The 18,930-nt window shown below is 41.4% G+C and overlaps 1 protein-coding gene and 1 long non-coding RNA gene across 3 annotated transcripts in view; one reads left to right on the forward strand and one right to left on the reverse strand.

Annotated features, from left to right (window-relative positions):
* The window catches only part of atp6v1h (ATPase H+ transporting V1 subunit H), a 64,042-nt gene that overhangs the window by 44,102 nt on the left and 1,010 nt on the right, over window positions 1-18,930 (reverse strand). For both annotated transcript variants that reach the window (XM_061978756.1, XM_061978755.1), the window contains exons 3-4: window positions 8,938-9,037; window positions 8,774-8,863 (exon numbers count right to left, since the gene is read on the reverse strand). In XM_061978756.1, the coding sequence (XP_061834740.1) occupies window positions 8,774-8,863; window positions 8,938-9,037 (190 nt within the window). The remainder of the gene's footprint in view (window positions 1-8,773; window positions 8,864-8,937; window positions 9,038-18,930) is intronic.
* LOC140679597 (uncharacterized) lies at window positions 18,170-18,754 on the forward strand. The gene is made up of 2 exons (XR_012051005.1): window positions 18,170-18,384; window positions 18,471-18,754. It is a non-coding gene; the product is annotated as an uncharacterized lncRNA (long non-coding RNA).

An 18,930-nucleotide genomic window follows, 5' to 3' on the forward strand; every position in this document is an offset into this window, starting at 1 on the left:
TTCCAATCAATGCAAGTCATCAGAATCAGGTAATACACCAACTTATATTCTTGTCTTCATGAAAGAAAGGAATCTATATGTGTTAAACATGCATGTGGTAAATTTTAAATGTGCTCTATAAATAAAGTTGATTTGATTTGATTTGATGTATATTCATTAAAACACCTTTAACATGTAAACAAAAACGGCAAAATTAATAAATATAAATTATATACTGTATATATCAATGTATATATGTATATATATATATATATATATATATATATATATATGATATGTGTGTGTATGTTACTCATTAGTTACTCAGTACTTGAGTAGTTTTTTCACAACATACTTTTTACTTTTACTCAAGTAAATATTTGGGTGACTACTCCTTACTTTTACTTGAGTATTAAATCTCTAAAGTAACAGTACTCTTACTTGAGTACAAATTCTGGCTACTCTACCCACCTCTGATCATTTCTTATTTCAAGCATGTAAAAAAAATATATATGACTTTGACACAATTGTGTCTCATAATTAAAACAGATGACAGCCAAATGGACTTTGCTGTTTTATTTTCAATGAAACAATAGAAAATACGTACTCATATAGTAGTACATTTGGCACAGTACAGTAAACTGACAGTTAACACTTAAACATTTAACATGTGACATTTCTAACTATTTTGAACATAAATAGTTCATGCACATTCAGATAAATTCTTCAAAATTACAATTTAAAATTTTTTGGCCGGGGTTCCGGGCTGTATATATGCGCACTAATTGACTGAAAGAGCACGCACTTGGCGCGATGATGTCATGTTGTCGATGGAAAAATGCATTTTTAGACCATATGATCTGCCTGAGCGGCTAGGAGACCCCGAGAGTAACAAGCGGTTGCCTTGTTGCCTTTCCATTAAGAACAATACATTTGTTTTTAGTGTAAGTAAATGTAATGCCGAGCGCATATCATTATGTCAAGATAATGGCACTAGCATTTACCTAATTTAAGAATATTTTTCAACATATTGAGCAAAAAGGTCTTTTTTTTTCTACCAAGAAAAGTGCACTTGTTATTAGTGAGACTATACTTATTTGAAGCTATTTTTGGGTTCATTGAAGTTAGCTAATTTGACTTGTTTTGGAAAGTCTTGACAAGCCAAATTTTCTTGTTCTATTGGCAGATAATTTTGCTTAGTTCAAATAAAATACCCCTCATTTTTGTATTTTCTTTTCTTGTTTTTGAACACTGACTTTTTGCAGCGTGGGTCAGGGTGAGCAAATCAAGCTCTCGGTTTCGCCGACTGGCCTTGCTGTAAACTCCTCTAAATCTTTGTAAACAAACATGGCGTGTATCGTGTGGGACTTTGTTTGCTGTTTCAGAGGAAGACTCCTGCTTTCTGCACCAAATGTTTTGCAAACATTCCCGTGAGGAGGGAAAGAAACACAGCTTCAACACATCAAACCTCATTAGACACCTGACATGCCAGCATCGTTACAACGGTATTTGAAACACCTACAAAATTGCTTGCTGCTGAAGAAGCTGCCCCAAAGCCAGCCGCAAAGAAAGGTGTAAACAAACAACACTCAAATCTTCATTTGAGTGTTGAAGGCAAGTTCCATCCATCCCATCCATCTTCTTCCGCTTATCCGAGGTCGGGTCGCGGGGGCAGCAGCTTAAGCAGGGAAGCCCAGACTTCCCTCTCCCCAGCCACTTCGTCCAGCTCCTCCTGGAGGATCCCGAGGCGTTCCCAGGCCAGCCGGGAGAGATAGTCTTCCCAGCGTGTCCTGGGTCTTCCCCGTGGCCTCCTACCGGTCGGACGTGCCCGAAACACCTTCCTAGGGAGGCGTTCGGGTGGCATCCTGACCAGATGCCCGAACCACCTCATCTGGCTCCTCTCGATGATGGAGGAGCAGCGGCTTTACTTTGAGCTCCTCCCGGATGGCAGAGCTTCTCACCCTATCTCTAAGGGAGAGCCCCGCCACTCGGCGGAGGAAACTCATTTGGGCCGCTTGTACCCGTGATCTTGTCCTTTCGGTCATGACCCAAAGCTCATGACCATAGGTGAGGATGGGAACGTAGATCGACCGGTAAATCGAGAGCTTTGCCTTCCGGCTCAGCTCCTTCTTCACCACAACGGATCGATACAGCGTCCGCATTACTGAAGACGCCGCACCGATCCGCCTGTCGATCTCACCATCCACTCTTCCCCCACTCGTGAACAAGACTCCGAGGTACTTGAACTCCTCCACTTGGGGCAAGATCTCCTCCCCAACCCGGAGATGGCACTCCACCCTTTTCCGGGAGAGAACCATGGACTCGGACTTGGAGGTGCTGATTCCCATCCCAGTCGCTTCACACTCGGCTGCGAACCGATCCAGTGAGAGCTGAAGATCTTGGCCGGAGGAAGCCATCAGGACCACATCATCTGCAAATAGCAGTGACCTAATCCTGCAGCCACCAAACCAGATACCCTCAACGCCCTGACTGCGCCTAGAAATTCTGTCCATAAAGGTTATGAACAGAATCGGTGACAAAGGGCAGCATTGGCGGAGTCCAACCCTCACTGGAAACGTGTCCGACTTACTGCCGGCAATGCGGACAAAGCTCTGGCACTGATTATACAGGGAGCGAACTGCCACAATAAGACAGTCCGTTACCCCACACTCTCTGAGCACTCCCCACAGGACTTCCCGGGGTACACGGTCGAATGCCTTCTCCAAGTCCACAAAGCACATGTAGACTGGTTGGGCAAACTCCCATGCAACCTCAAGGACCCTGCCGAGAGTATAGAGCTGGTCCACAGTTCCACGACCAGGACGAAAACCACACTGTTCCTCCTGAATCCGAGGTTCGACTATCCGGCGTAGCCTCCTCTCCAGTACACCTGAATAGACCTTACCGGGAAGGCTGAGGAGTGTGATCCCACGATAGTTGGAACACACCCTCCGGTTCCCCTTCTTAAAGAGAGGAACCACCACCCCGGTCTGCCAATCCAGAGGTACCGCCCCCGATGTCCACGCGATGTTGCAGAGTCTTGTCAACCAAGACAGCCCCACAAGGCAAGTTGTTTTACGATATATATCGATAATGTTTTATCACCCAGCTCTAGTGTGACGTCACATAAACTGGACGTTGAACACTTGTTTTGCTTTTATCATTAAAAAAAAAAACACTCTAAAACTTTACAAATTAAACCGGATAAAGATAAACATATTTAAACACTCAAACATTCATATGGTTCTTAAGAAGTAAGAACAATCTTAGAGCACCAAATAATTCGAACTGATTCCTATTCCTGTTGAACTCAAATATCTAAAACTTTTATTATTGACACAAAAGACCTATTCCACTCAAATATTGTTCACAAATCCGTCTAAATCAGTGTTAGTGAGCACATCTTTGCCAAGATAATACATCCTGTTGGAATAATTGTTTGTAAGTTATCACAAAAGAAACGTTGTATTATGAATGCTGTCTTTCGAGGCCTAACAAGAGGAAGATCGCTCGTGAAACGCCACTGTGATTTCAACACGGACAGATGGCAGGATCTGCTCAACTTCCAGAGGAACTCTCTTTGAAATGTTAAACGAACTCTCTTTGAAGTATTTCACAAACTCTCTTTCAACTATTTGGTAACTGAAGTCAACGCTATTTACGACCCGCTGCCCTCTTGAAGTCCCTGTGGTCAGGAGACGGGAGGGGTTATCCATTGTCCTCCAACACCTGCCCCAGCTGGATCCAGGAAGAGCCCAAGCCCGAGAAATCCTCTTCTTGGACTTCAAAGCGACCGAAAACAATGACTCTTTTACACACTTACCATTCCTGCTGTGACATATGTTGGTGCGTGAACATGGAACATCTGAATTAAAAGAGGAGACGAAAACCTTCTTCGTCAGAGCGTGCTAAGACACTGTAAGAGGTTACAGGTTGACGCATGTCTCTCCTCAATTGAGTCCAAAATGAATTCTGTCTCTGTTTGATTCCTTGCCTTTTGTCTTGTTTAACAGATGTCCTCAGTGTTTGAACGTGACACATCCCACCTCACAGTTGTGGCATATCAAGATGCTACACAATTCCTGGAAGCTGAAAACTGGGATGTTTTCAGCTTCCAGGAATTGTGTATAGATCCTTGCAACTTGTACATTGTCATGCTGCAACATGAGGTAAAGGTCTTGGGTGAATGGCACAACAATGGGCCTCAAGATCTCGTCATGGTATTGCTGTGCATTCAAAACACTATCAATAAAATGCACTTGTGTTCGTTGTCAATACCATAGCCTTGCCCCCACCATGGGCCACTCGATTAACAACGTTGACAACTGCAAATTGCTCTCCCACGTGATGCCACACACACGGTCATCTACCCTGAAAAGTGAAAGCCGGGATTAATCTGCAGTCCCATCCAAGGTTTCTCTTTGTTCCCATTAGGTCGAGTTTTTTCTTGCCCTGATGTGGGCATGCCGCCAGGTGATTGATTGATTGAACCAGCCAGGTGTCAAATTTAAAGTCACGTGACACGGCCCTTGCAAAACAGCATAAAAAAAAGCAGTTAACTGGGCAACGTGGGCATAATGTAAAATAATTAAGATTTTAACGCGGCCTGCTGGATATTTTCAAACTATAGAAATGATTCCAATGGTTAAAGTCTGAACTTTTGAGTGACATACAAAGCACTGCATCATGCGGAGCGAGGCAGGAACAGAGTGAGTGAGGCTTGTTTACAGAGCAAAAGCCTGATAGTGAGTGTCAGACGGAAGCAGAATTATACGGCACAGTTCTGAAGAACAGTGATCCATCCATCCATCCATCTTCTTCCGCTTATCCGAGGTCGGGTCGCGGGGGGAGCAGCCTAAGCAGGGAAGCCCAGACTTCCCTCTCCCCAGCCACTTCGTCCAGCTCCTCCCGGGGGATCCCGAGGCGTTCCCAGGCCAGCCGGGAGACATAGTCTTCCCAACGTGTCCTGGGTCTTCCCCGTGGCCTCCTACAGGTCGGACGTGCCCTAAACACCTCCCGAGGGAGGCGATCGGGTGGCATCCTGACCAGATGCCCGAACCACCTCATCTGGCTCCTCTCGATGTGGAGGAGCAGTGGCTTTACTTTGAGCTCCCCCCGGATGACAGAGCTTCTCACCCTATCTCTAAGGGAGAGCCCTGCCACCCGGCGGAGGAAACTCATTTCGGCCGCTTGTACCCGTGATCTTGTCCTTTCGGTCATAACCCAAAGCTCATGACCATAGGTGAGGATGGGAACGTAGATCGACCGGTAAATTGAGAGCTTTGCCTTCCGGCTCAGCTCCTTCTTCACCACAACGGATCGATACAGCGTCCGCATTACTGAAGATGCCGCACCGATCCGCCTGTCGATCTCACGACGGGGTATCGGACTGTCCGATTTTGGCGGTCCGCTCCCTGTATGATCAGTGTCAGAGCTTGGTCCGCATTGCCGGCAGTAAGTCGGACACGTTTCCAGTGAGGGTTGGACTCCGCCAAGGCTGCCCTTTGTCACCCATTCTAGGCGCAGTCAAGGCGTTGAGGGGATCTGGTTTGGTGGCTGCAGGATTAGGTCTCTGCTTTTTGCAGATGATGTAGTCCTGATGGCTTCATCTGGCCAGGATCTTCAGCTCTCGCTGGATCGGTTCGCAGCCGAGTGTGAAGCGACTGGGATGAGAATCAGCACCTCCAAGTCCGAGTCCATGGTTCTCGCCCGGAAAAGGGTGGAATGCCATCTTCGGGTTGGGGAGGAGACCCTGCCCCAAGTGGAGGAGTTCAAGTACCTCGGAGTCTTGTTCACGAGTGAGGGAAGAGTGGATCGTGAGATCGACAGGCGGATCAGTGAACAGTGATATTATATCAAATATGTTGAAGTTTTTTTACCCTTTGCGTTTATGCTTCGCCGCGTTTGTTGCATTTTATTGCTCTGGCTCAAAAAATATGTCAAGGATGTGGTCTGCAGGAGCGCAACGCATATTCTCAATATCCAGTGTATTCTTCAGTTTTTACTGTAAAATCTCACATTTTATATTTTATGTACATTCTAACTGTTATATATATATCAGTAAAATAACTTAAGTTAATTCCATTTTTTTACTGAAAAAGACACTCTAATGTACATAAAAACACAGCATTTACAATATTAACTATGAACAATAAAACACTGAATATTTAAATGACATGAATGTTGCTCCTCTACTGCAGACCACCTCCTTGATCAACATCTGCTATAAACAAGCAAGAGCAACAAAGATGCATACCTGCCAACTTTTGAAATCAGAAAAACCTAGTAGCCAGGGTCCAAGGGCCGCAGGCCCCGGTAGGTCCAGGACAAAGTCCTGGTGGGGGGTTCAGGGCTTCGCCCCCCGACGCAAAATGATTATTAGCATTCAGACAGGTTAAAATGTTGCTAAAACCATCACTTTTCTATCAGTCACAGTGACTTTTCAAAACAAAAATATTACAGCAAAAATCATATGGGTTGATTGACATGTTTATTCTGTAAGCTAACTTCAATAGTTTGAAATTATTTTGACAGTTAATGCCAGTTATCCTGTCAACATTTCACAAGACTTTAATTTGTTAATTGAAAGTATGAACAGTATAAACACTTTTTACAGTAAACAAATGGTAAAACAGTACTAAACAATTCCATTAAAAAAAAATTGGTGTCATTATTAACTTTCTGTCCAAGCTTGTATAATCTACTGCCTTGTTCAATTGTAAAAAATATTCTGTGCCTAAAATTCACATTTCTATCACAATTATCATACTGTAAACATGGTAAGCTAACTTCATTAAAATTAATAGTCCTGTCAATAGCATGGAATTACAATTCAAATGTAGTTTTTTTGTAAGCCTTTCAAAAGAATTCAAAATATGAAAAATTCATGAAAATTAATTTAAGCCATCAGACACTTGAAAAGTGGCACATCACATCTCTAATGTAATCATTTGAACTTTTCAACAGAAATAGCACTGCAAAAATATTAAGGACATACTTCTGTATTTTGGTAGTTATGCTGTCAACATTTAACAAGATTTCTTCAACTTGGACTTGAAAGCATAAATAGTATAAACACTTTTAACAGTATAACAGTACTAAACAATTCCAATAGATAACATTGGTGTCATTACCTTTTGTGGCTAAAATCCAAATGTATTCTATCAGATTGATCATACTGCAAAAATGATATGGTAACTTTATGATAAGTTTACTTGAAGTGGCATAAAACACTGAAAGTGATTGTTCCTATAACCCCTTTGTTTCAAATGTTTGTTCCACTTGTGGCAGTCGGGCACCAGCATACCGTCTTTGACAACTTGAAGTGGCATAAAACACTGAAAGTGATTGTTCCTATAACCCCTTTGTTTTAAATGTTTTATGCCACTTCAAGTTGTCAAAGACGTGCTGTGAAATACAGCCGACAGGATTGCGCACCAAACACGAAGCAAGGCCAAAGCGCATGCATGGTGCAGGAGAACAAAGGACTTCTTTCATTTAAGGTTTGTGATAAACCATCAAACTCATTCGTTAAAAGGACTCTATAGTAATATAAAGGGAGTTTTTCTGGACATTATCATGCAAGAAAAGTTTATTTTTGGGACCGCGATCACCGCGTAATGATTTTTAAAGGTTGCATTACAAACATTTAACTGTCCCATGTGATCAGCCAGTGCGATTGGAAGTCCATGCTCAATTATTGCCTCCGTAAATAAAACTTCGGCATTTATCACATCCAAAGAATCTGTTTGGGCGACGAAAAACGTTGAAAGTTTTCCACTTGTATCGCTAGCAACGGCATTAGACTTGTGTTTTTTTGTCCTTTCGAAAAATCTTGTCTGCACAAGGTGCAATTCGCGTAGTTTTCACCCTTTTTTTTTTTTTAAATTAATGAAAAACCGTATTTTTTATCACTGCAACCGTAACCCGGAATAGGTTGATGAAAACCGTACTAATTACGGGAAAACCGGAGTAGTTGGCAGGTATGAAGATGCAAGAAACACGGCAAAAAATAAAGGCAAAAAGATAAAAAACATCCACTTACTCGATATAATATCACTGTTCCTCTGCTCACCGTCGTGTGTTGTTCATCTATTAATGACCAAACGATGTCTTGTGAACAACGGGCTTACACTCATTGGTATTGTTGCTTTTAGCTTTTTCCCGTCAATGGCATGTTGGATTTGTTTTAGTTTTTAAGCCGGCTGTCCTGACGCAACACTCCGATTTGTCCTGGACATCTCCAAAGGCTTAGAGTTGAGGCCTTGGACAGGAATCAAAACCGTGCCGTCTACAACTTCCATCCATCCATTCATCCATTTTCTACCGCTTGTCCCTTTTGAGGTCGTGGGGGGTGCTGGAGCCTATCTCAGCTGCATTCGGGCGGAAGGCAGGGTACACCCTGGACAAGTCGCCACCTCATCACAGGGCCAACACAGATAGACAAACATTCACAGTCACATTCACACACTAGGGACCATTTAGTGTTGCCAATCAACCTATCCCCAGGTGCATGTCTTTGGAGGTGGGAGGAAGCCGGAGTACCCGGAGGGAACCCACGCAGTCACGCGGAGAACATGCAAACTCCACACAGAAAGATCCCGAGCCTGGGATTGAACTCAGTACTACTCAGGACCTTCGTATTGTGAGGCACATGCACTAACCCCTGTTCCACCGTGCTTCCCCCGTCTGCCATGGCCAATTATTGCCTGCTTGTAATCGTGTTGTTCAGGTAAATCAACTATAATTACAACGTTTACAGTATTGTCTAAATAAGTGTGTTGAGGCACAATACCTGCAGAGTGTCATCAATGAGAGTCAAGATGTACTGGACAGTCTGCTCCTTAGAGATGTGAGCCATCAGGTTGAGAAAGGTCTTTGCACACTGAAAATAAGTACATACAATTAAATACAAACTCCTAAAAGTCATGAATGGATGAGTCTACTATCGGAAAATACCTGATGGCCTTCATTGGTCAGGATGACTTGTTTCTCCTCAGAGTTGGCCACCTCAAACTTCTTGATGAACTCGCAGTCCTCTGCAGAGATCATCTGACTCCTAAAAACAAACAAACATTAAAGTAATTTGGATGAAATCTGGCAGCAGTGGACCAAAAACAAAGCATACAAAAAGCAGCTTTACATTTGTCCTTTCCTCAGCATGGACTAGTTATCAGTTTTAAGGTGTACCGCGGTGTAAAAAAGTTGAAACCTGTACAATTTTTCCAAACATTTTCGTCCATCTAAAACAGACCAATAGAAATGATTTTCGATGGTTGGAATCTGCGCTTTTGAGTGATTAACAGGTTATTATGGTAATCTACGTCACAGCATCTCCTGGCAGACCAGGCACCAAGCAGTGTGGGCGGGGTTTGTTTCCAGAGCAGCCAGCCTGAAACGCGGGTGTACAGAACAGACGTGGAAACAAATTGTAACAACAAAGTGATATTATATCAGATTGTAGGTGTTTTTTTACCCTTTGCATTCATATTTTACTGTGCTTGTTGCATTTTTGTTGACTTTTTCTTGATTGTAAAAGATAATGATCGGGGAGGTGGTCTGAGAAGACTGTCATATGTTGTTCATAATCAGTGTTTCATCGATTATAGTTAATATTGTAAATCCCACATTCGTTGTTTTCATGTACATTCTGGGTGTCTCATTCAGTACAAAAATGTCAAATTACATTCCGTTTTTTGAGGTGGTCTGTCATAACCTTTTTAGCATTCAACCAGACATTATTGTGAGGTTTTGTATAGATGTTCCTGAAAAAAAGGGACCCAAGCACACATACTATACAGCATATATACATATACAGTGGGGCAAAAAAGTATTTAGTCAGCCACCAATTGTGCAAGTTCTCCCACTTAAAATGATGACAGAGGTCTGTAATTTTCATCATAGGTACACTTCAACTGTGAGAGACAGAATGTGAAAAATCCAGGAATTCACATTGTAGGATTTTTAAATAATTTATTTGTAAATTATGGTGGAAAATAAGTATTTGGTCAATAACAAAAATTCAACTCAATACTTTGTTATTACCAACAAAGGTTATATTACAGAGGTCAAACGATTACTATAGGTCTTTACCAGGTTTGCACACACAGTAGCTGGTATTTTGGCCCATTCCTCCATGCAGATCTTCTCGAGAGCAGTGATGTTTTGGGGCTGTCGCCGAGCAACACGGACTTTCAACTCCCTCCACAGATTTTCTATGGGGTTGAGGTCTGGAGACTGGCTAGGCCACTCCAGGACTTTCAAATGCTTCTTACGGAGCCACTCCTTCGTTGCCCGGGCGGTGTGTTTGGGATCATTGTCATGCTGGAAGACCCAGCCACGTTTCATCTTCAAAGCTCTCACTGATGGAAGGAGGTTTTGGCTCAAAATCTCACGATACATGGCCCCATTCATTCTTTCCTTAACACGGATCAGTCGGCCTGTCCCCTTAGCAGAAAAACAGCCCCAAAGCATGATGTTTCCACCCCCATGCTTCACAGTAGGTATGGTGTTCTTGGGATGCAACTCAGTATTCTTCTTCCTCCAAACACGACGAGTTGAGTTTATACCAAAAAGTTCTATTTTGGTTTCATCTGACCACATGACATTTTCCCAATCCTCTGCTGTATCATCAATGTGCTCTCTGGCAAACTTCAGAGGGGCCTGAACATGCACTGGCTTAAGCAGGGGGACACGTCTGGCACTGCAGGATTTGATTCCCTGTCGGCGTAGTGTGTTATTGATGGTAACCTTTGTTACTTTGGTCCCAGCTCTCTGCAGGTCATTCACCAGGTCCCCCCGTGTGGTTCTGGGATTTTTGCTCACCGTTCTCATGATCATTTTGGACCCACGGGATGAGATCTTGCGTGGAGCCCCAGATCGAGGGAGATTATCAGTGGTCTTTTATGTCTTCCATTTTCTGATAATTGCTCCCACAGTTGATTTTTTCACACCGAGCTGCTTGCCTATTGTAGATTCACTCTTCACAGTCTGGTGCAGGTCTACAATTCTTTTCCTAGTGTCCTTTGACAGCTCTTTGGTCTTGGCCATAGTGGAGTTTGGAGTCTGACTGTTTGAGGCTGTGGACAGGTGTCTTTTATACAGATAACGAGTTCAAACAGGAGCCATTAATACAGGTAACGAGTGGAGGACAGAAGAGCTTCTTAAAGAAGAAATTACAGGTCTGTGAGAGCCAGAGATCTTCCTTGTTTGAAGTGACCAAATACTTATTTTCCACCATGATTTACAAATAAATTCTTTAAAATTCCTACAATGTGAATTCCTGGATTTTTTTTCACATTCTGTCTCTCACAGTTGAAGTGTACATATGATGAAAATTACAGACTTCTGTCATCATTTTAAGTGGGAGAACTTGTACAATCGGTGGCTGACTAAATACTTTTTTGCCCCACTGTATGTGTATACTGTTGCGTTTGGACCAGTTGTTCCTCCCAGGGAATTCAAGTTTCTGGTCGTCGCTCCCAAGCTCTTTACGACACTTAAAGCTGAGTAAAAGAACCACCAGAGACAGAATAGGTATTTTGTAATATATTTGCAAAGCTTTGCAAATATCATGAGACCAGTCCAGCATAGAACATTCAATCGCGCAGCTAAGATGGTCTGATCTAAAATATGGAAACCTTCTCTTCTATAAAGTCTCTCTCCCTCCCACCCTCATTGTCTTGTCTTTCCAGCCCAAACACATGCCCGTTGTCCTCCGCATCTGGACAGAATAATAGATAAGAAGAAGGAGTATCTCTCTTTCTTACATTCCATACCCAAGGTTAGCACACAGTATTTGCAGACAACCAAAAGACCACAATTGGAAGAAAAACACTAGCTGTTTTGTAATATGATTATGAAATTAAAGAAGTAACACTTAAATACGGATATATGTAAATATCTGCCTCCGACAATTCACATGCATACAAATATACATAAATATAAATATATATACAACTTACATACAGTACAGGCCACAAGTTTGGACACACCTTCTGATTCAATGCATTTTCTTTATTTTCATGACTATTTACATTGTAGATTGTCACTGAAGGCATCAAAACTATGAATGAACACGTGGCGTTATGTACTTAAAATGAAAACATGTTTTACATTCTGGTTTCTTCAAAATAGCCACCCTTTGCTCTGATTACAAGCTTTGCACACCCTTGGCATTCTCTCCATGAGCTTCAAGCACACTTGTGAAGTGAAAACCATTTCAGGTGACTACCTCTTGAAGCTCATGGAGAGAATGCCAAGAGTAAAATATACGTCGACGGCTGTCTATTTTGCTGCTAATCATATTAGCTTGTCCTGCAACTCAGTGTGGCGTTTAGGCAAGAGGATCAGCGAGTACCTACGGCTGAGGATAGCGTTCAACAAATGTTGTCAAGATCATATTTGAATTGATATTTCATTTTAAAAAATGCGGAAGTGGTATTTTGACGCAAAAATTAATGTTTAAAAACGCAGATTTCTGTGCTTTCATGGAAATTTCACATGCCTGATGGTTTGACTTCAAATTTTTGGGACTTATGCAGATCCCAAATACAAAAAAACAGGTAGCAATAGATAAGAAAAGTTGTTTTTTGCAAAATATGTCTCCTTAAAGCTGAATTAAAAAGCAGATTGCTAAATCAGAGATACTGAATATGTTTATGCTTCATAATCTGATTAGTCGTCTAATTGTTACGATTATCGATGTCTAATCAACTATCAAAATAGTCGTTAGTTACAGCTCTAATGTGGGGCGTATCTTACATGGTTGGACTAGAAAGAGGGCGAGTTATGATTACAGCTTGTTCGGACATTAACGACCTCTTGGCGGGCACAAATCAGCTCCTAACTGCACTTTGATGACAGCTGCAACCTTCTAAAACATAATCAGAACGCATCTTAAAGGTAAAAAAAAAGTCTACATATTCAGATCAATTGTAGTATTAATTGTGTCATTATAACTAATGCAATCACCCATCCTGCAACTATCTAATGACAGAGGAATTCTACTAAAACAACAATAAAGGAGTGAAGAGACGAGTAAACATGGTACGGGTGCAGCATGGCATGCATGGCACCAATTGCTTCGTCTTCAATCAAGTCTTGCACCGGTCAAAATAGGAAACCCAAAACTGCCCCTCAAAGTGAACATCTTTTCGCAATAAAATGACGCAATTGCGACAGATATAACGAAAGTACTGTTGAATTCAGCCATTCTATTCTGGAGGACGGATGGAAATCTCTTTTGGGCTGCATGTGGCCTAAGGCTGAAACGACGCGTCGACATAGTCGACGTCATCGGTTACGTAAATACGTCGACGCCGTTTTTATGCTTCGACGCGTCGCATATTTACGTCACACTGCCGTCATGGCGGAGCGCAAAGCAGATGATGCGAGCGGTGCGAGCGAGGGAAAAAAAGCACGCCAAAAGTCGTCAAAAGTGTGGGAGTATTTCAATAAACGGCCTAATAATGTTGTAGCGGCGAACAGCTGTCTCGTCAGCTGACGCGCGAGCTCGCAACCGTGGCTGTTTAGCAACCAGCCAAACCCCACTTAATAAAATTATATTTTATCTTAGACCACATCCGCATCCCTATTCACCTAGGCAACCCCAGGAAATGTATATAATTCGGCATTATTTCGGCCAGTCGGCTTATAAAATCAGAGCCGATCAGTTTACGTTCACGCGCAGGTATAACGCGGCGCGCTCCCGTCTCATCTGCTGGTGCGCGAGCCCGGTAATTAGACAGCTTTGTCAAATCAAGGAGTACAAAAGACGCCAGCGCAGAGTGGAAAAAGGTTTAGTTCATTACAGAAAACCCAGAGTTGTGCCAAAAGTATGTAAGATTTAATATTTCTCTTCGTGGGTGTGGCGCACCTGTTGCGCTGGTGAGATTGGGGGGGGGGGGTTGTGTGCATGTAGCGTGCTTAGTCTGGAGGCTAAATACACACAGTGTGTTATGTAACTGTTGTTTAGTGATGATATTATTTGCTTAGTTTGATAAATGTTGGAGCAGTTTGCTTCATCAGGAGGGTGAAGTCGCTCAATTTAAAGTGTTGGATTTAACTGTGTTGGATCATTGGCTGCTGGTGAGGGCATAGAAAAAGGGGCATTTTTCTACCAGTAGACGGCGTTTAAGATTGAGTGTTTCACTGCTAAATTAATAATATATTTATATTGAATATGGATTTTAAATATGTATCTAAATAGGTGGTTAATTGGTTAGGTATTTATGTATTTGCATATTGGGTTTTCTGTTGCATTTATCTATTGTGTTTCTGGGTTTAAATGTATTTTATATGTATCTTGGTGCATTTATGTTGAGACAATTTATTTAAAAATCTGTTTTAACTTAAAGGGAAAAGATGTGTCCATTTTCTTGCACTTGTTTAATGGTTAAGAGTTTGATAGCCTAATTAATAATTGTAAATTATGGGATTGATAATTGATTGATTTTTTACAGCATGTTAATCTTGTGGTGTTTTGTCCTTAAAGGTTTTTCACCTACTAAAGAAGCTAAAGGCTACTAAAGGCTACTAAAGACAGCTAATGACAGCTAAAGAAACTAAAGTCTACTAACACTGCTAAAGACTGCTAAAAAGACTAAAGAAGAAAAAAGAAGCTGTTTCTTCGTTGGAAAAACTGTTGCAAACTAAAGTAAAATAAAAGGAAAAAGTAACTACGGTCTGGTCTTTTGAGTGAAATCCAGAAGCCACATTCAGCATTGGTACATCCCTTCAAGTGTGGGATAAGCACAGCGAAAAAAGCAAAACACTTGACAGTTGTTGTATGCACACTGTGTCGAGCGGAAATGGCCTACCATAGCAGCACAACGGCTATGAACGAACATTTGAAAAGAAAACACCCGACAGCGTTCTTGCCATCACCATCAACTAGTCAATCGTCCGCGTGAGTATACGTTGTCATCATTACACAAAATCATGAATGTGTCATTTGTATCTGCGTTGTAAATTCATAAACTAAAACACCGTTTCGCTCTGAGAGGCGCGTTTGGCGTGCCTGTTCAGTGTTTACAAAGACGCGCTCCTCTTTAACGCTAACGTTAATTAGTTGTGCAAATACCTTTTACAACATTAACAGTTACATATACTATGTACAAACCAACAATTAACTTTCACTTTAATCATACTATCATTGTTGTGTTATTAAGCAAAATAAGCAATACTTTTACTTTTGTTGAAATGTTTACACTGTTACAGAATATTTCGTTTTGCACTTTTTTGTATTGGATGTTTATCTTTATTTTTGCACATTTTAAAGCAAAAATAAGCAATACTTTTACTTTAGAAATGCTTATACTATTGCAGAATATTAAGATTTGCACTGGATGTTTACTTTTATATTTGCACATTAAAAAGCAAATAAGCTACTTTTAATTTTGTTAAATGTTAAAAGTTTTAAATGTTTACATTGTTACAGAATATTTTGTCATGTTGTTGTCAATGTTGACTGAGTGGCCATACTTTTTTTTTTGTAAATAAAAGTCATGCCTTTTGAAAAAACTGGCCATCATTTATTTTTTCATCTTCATTTTAAATAAAAAAATAATCGGTAAAAGGAAATATAATCTATAGATTAATCGAAAAAATAATCTATAGATTAACCGATTAATCGAAAAAATAATCTATAGATTAATCGATAGAAAAATAATCGTTAGCTGCAGCCTTAATGTGGCCGGCGGGCTGCCACTTGCCGTTGATATAAAGCCTCAACATGTCTAGTTTTCACAGCGTAGGTTTGGGTGTGTGATGCTAGCATGCTCCTGTTAATTGCATTTAACACTTGTCGTGGAAATACCACAAGTTACAGCAGGGCATTGCAACACAGGGATGGAGGAGTGCTTGTGCATCTCATTGAATTATGTAGACTTTACATAAACAGTGTTGGCGTTAACGCACTTGTTGTGTCTTTTTACTAGGGGTGTAACGGTACGTGTATTTGTATTGAACCGTTTCGGTACGGGGGTTTCGGTTCGGTTCGGAGGTGTACCGAACGAGTTTCCACACGGACATATTAAGTAGCGTACCGCACGTTGTGTAAACAATGCACACCGAGGCAGAACACACGGCATGCTAGCAGCGACCGGGCTACTACAACATGTAAAAGCCAGAGCTGGAAGACCCTCCTGCCTCCTTAAGATCTCCCGTTTGGGAACACTTCGGCTCGCGGTGCGATACAACAATGGAAGACGGAGGTTTGCCGACATTGTTCAGCAGCTGCTTCTGACAACACGTCAAACATGCTAACCCATTTGAAGTGTCACCACCGCATTCAAGCAGCCTCTCCTCGGCGAGTCAGGCAGGGCTAAAGCAATAACAAATGTTTTTATAGCAGCAGATTTAAGACCATATTGCATTAAAAACTAGATTTTGACCCACTTCTATGGTGGAAGAACAATGGGCCCATATATCCTCTTACTGCCAAGTTAGCCAGGCTGGGGGAGGGGGAGGGGAGGGGGGGGGTTAATCTGAGGCTGAGTTGACTTGAAACTGTTTAATGTTGCACTTTTTATATGTAGAAGAAAGGTTTTGTCATTTTATTTAATCTGAGCAACAACTTGAGGCAGTTTAATGTTGATTAACGTGGACCCCGACTTAAACAAGTTGAAAAACTTATTGGGGTGTTACCATTTAGTGGTCAAGTGTACGGAATGTGTAATGTACTGTGCAATCTAATAATAAAAGTTCCAATCAATCAATCAAAAGTGTGAAGGAAAAAAATATACTTTTTTTTATTTCAACCGTACATCCCGTCAATAGCCTCAAGACTGACCGCACATGAGGACGTTCCTGTCTTCACAATAAAAGTGCCGCTCCATCGCGCCTGCGCTTTCAAAACAAGAGTCTCCGAAAGCCAGCGCAAACAAGCTAGCAAGCTACGGAGTTTGACGCCAATATATTTCTTGTAAAGTGTATAAAAACGAATATGGAAGCTGGACAAATAGGATGCCAAAAACCCACCACTTTCATGTGGTATTAGACAGAAAGGAGGAACTTTTTTTCTCCTCCATTTGAAAAGGTGGACATTATCATCACTACTGTCTGATTACAATCAATGCAAGTCATCAGAATCAGGTAATACACCAACTTATATTCTTGTCTTCATTAAAGAAAGGAATCTATATGTTAAACATGCATGTATATTCATTAAAACACCTTTAACATGTAAACAAAAACAGCAAAATAAATACATATAAATGATATACTGTATATATCAATGTATATGTATGTATATATATATATATATATATATATATATATATATATATATATATATATATATATATATACAGTAGGGCAAAAAAGTATTTAGTCAGCCACCAATTGTGCAAGTTCTCCCACTTAAAATGATGACAGAGGTCTGTAATTTTCATCATAGGTACACTTTAACTGTGAGAGACAGAATGTGAAAAAAAAATCAAGAATTCACATTGTAGGATTTTTAAAGAATTTAATTGTAAATTATGGTGGAAAATAAGTATTTGGTCAATAACAAAAATTCAACTCAATACTTTGTAATATAACCTTTGTTATCAATAACAGAGGTCAAACGATTACTATAGGTCTTTACCAGGTTTGCACACACAGTAGCTGGTATTTTGGCCCATTCCTCCATGCAGATCTTCTCGAGAACAATGATGTTTTGGGGCTGTCGCCGAGTAACACGGACTTTCAACTCCCTCCACAGATTTTCTATGGGGTTGAGGTCTGGAGACTGGCTAGGCCACTCCAGGACTTTCAAATGCTTCTTACGAAGCCACTCCTTCGTTGCCCGGGCGGTGTGTTTGGGATCATTGTCATGCTGGAAGACCCAGCCACGTTTCATCTTCAAAGCTCTCACTGATGGAAGGAGGTTTTGGCTCAAAATCTCACGATACATGGCCCCATTCATTCTTTCCTTAACACGGATCAGTCGGCCTGTCCTCTTAGCAGAAAAACAGCCCCAAAGCATGATGTTTCCACCCCCATGCTTCACAGTAGGTATGGTGTTCTTGAGATGCAACTCAGTATTCTTCTTCCTCCAAACACGACGAGTTGAGTTTATACCAAAAAGTTCTATTTTGGTTTCATCTGACCACATGACATTCTCCCAATCCAATCCTCTGCTGTATCATCCATGTGCTCTCTGGCAAACTTCAGACGGGCCTGGACATGCACTGGCTTAAGCAGGGGGACACGTCTGGCACTGCAGGATTGGATTCCCTGTCGGCGTAGTGTGTTACTGATGGTAACCTTTGTTACTTTGGTCCCAGCTCTCTGCAGGTCATTCACCAGGTCCCCCCGTGTGGTTCTGGGATTTTTGCTCACCGTTCTCATGATCATTTTGACCCCACGGGATGAGATCTTGCGTGGAGCCCCAGATCGAGGGAGATTATCAGTGGTCTTGTATGTCTTCCATTTTCTGATAATTGCTCCCACAGTTGATTTTTTCACACCAAGCTGCTTGCCTATTGTAGATTCACTCTTCACAGTCTGGTGCAGGTCTACAATTCTTTTCCTGGTGTCCTTCGACAGCTCTTTGGTCTTGGCCATAGTGGAGTTTGGAGTCTGACTGTTTGAGGCTGTGGACAGGTGTCTTTTATACAGATAATGAGTTCAAACAGGTGCCATTAATACAGGTAACGAGTGGAGGACAGAAGAGCTTCTTAAAGAAGAAGTTACAGGTCTGTGAGAGCCAGAGATCTTCCTTGTTTGAAGTGACCAAATACTTATTTTCCACCATGATTTACAAATAAATTCTTTAAAATTCCTACAATGTGAATTCCTGGATTTTTTTTCACATTCTGTCTCTCACAGTTGAAGTGTACCTATGATGAAAATTACAGACCTCTGTCATCATTTTAAGTGGGAGAACTTGCACAATCGGTGGCTGAAAATACTTTTTTGCCCCACTGTATATATATATATGAGTGTGTATGTTACTCGTCAGTT

This window comes from Nerophis lumbriciformis, linkage group LG19 (genome assembly GCF_033978685.3).
Source record: "Nerophis lumbriciformis linkage group LG19, RoL_Nlum_v2.1, whole genome shotgun sequence".
Lineage (NCBI taxonomy): Eukaryota > Metazoa > Chordata > Actinopteri > Syngnathiformes > Syngnathidae > Nerophis > Nerophis lumbriciformis.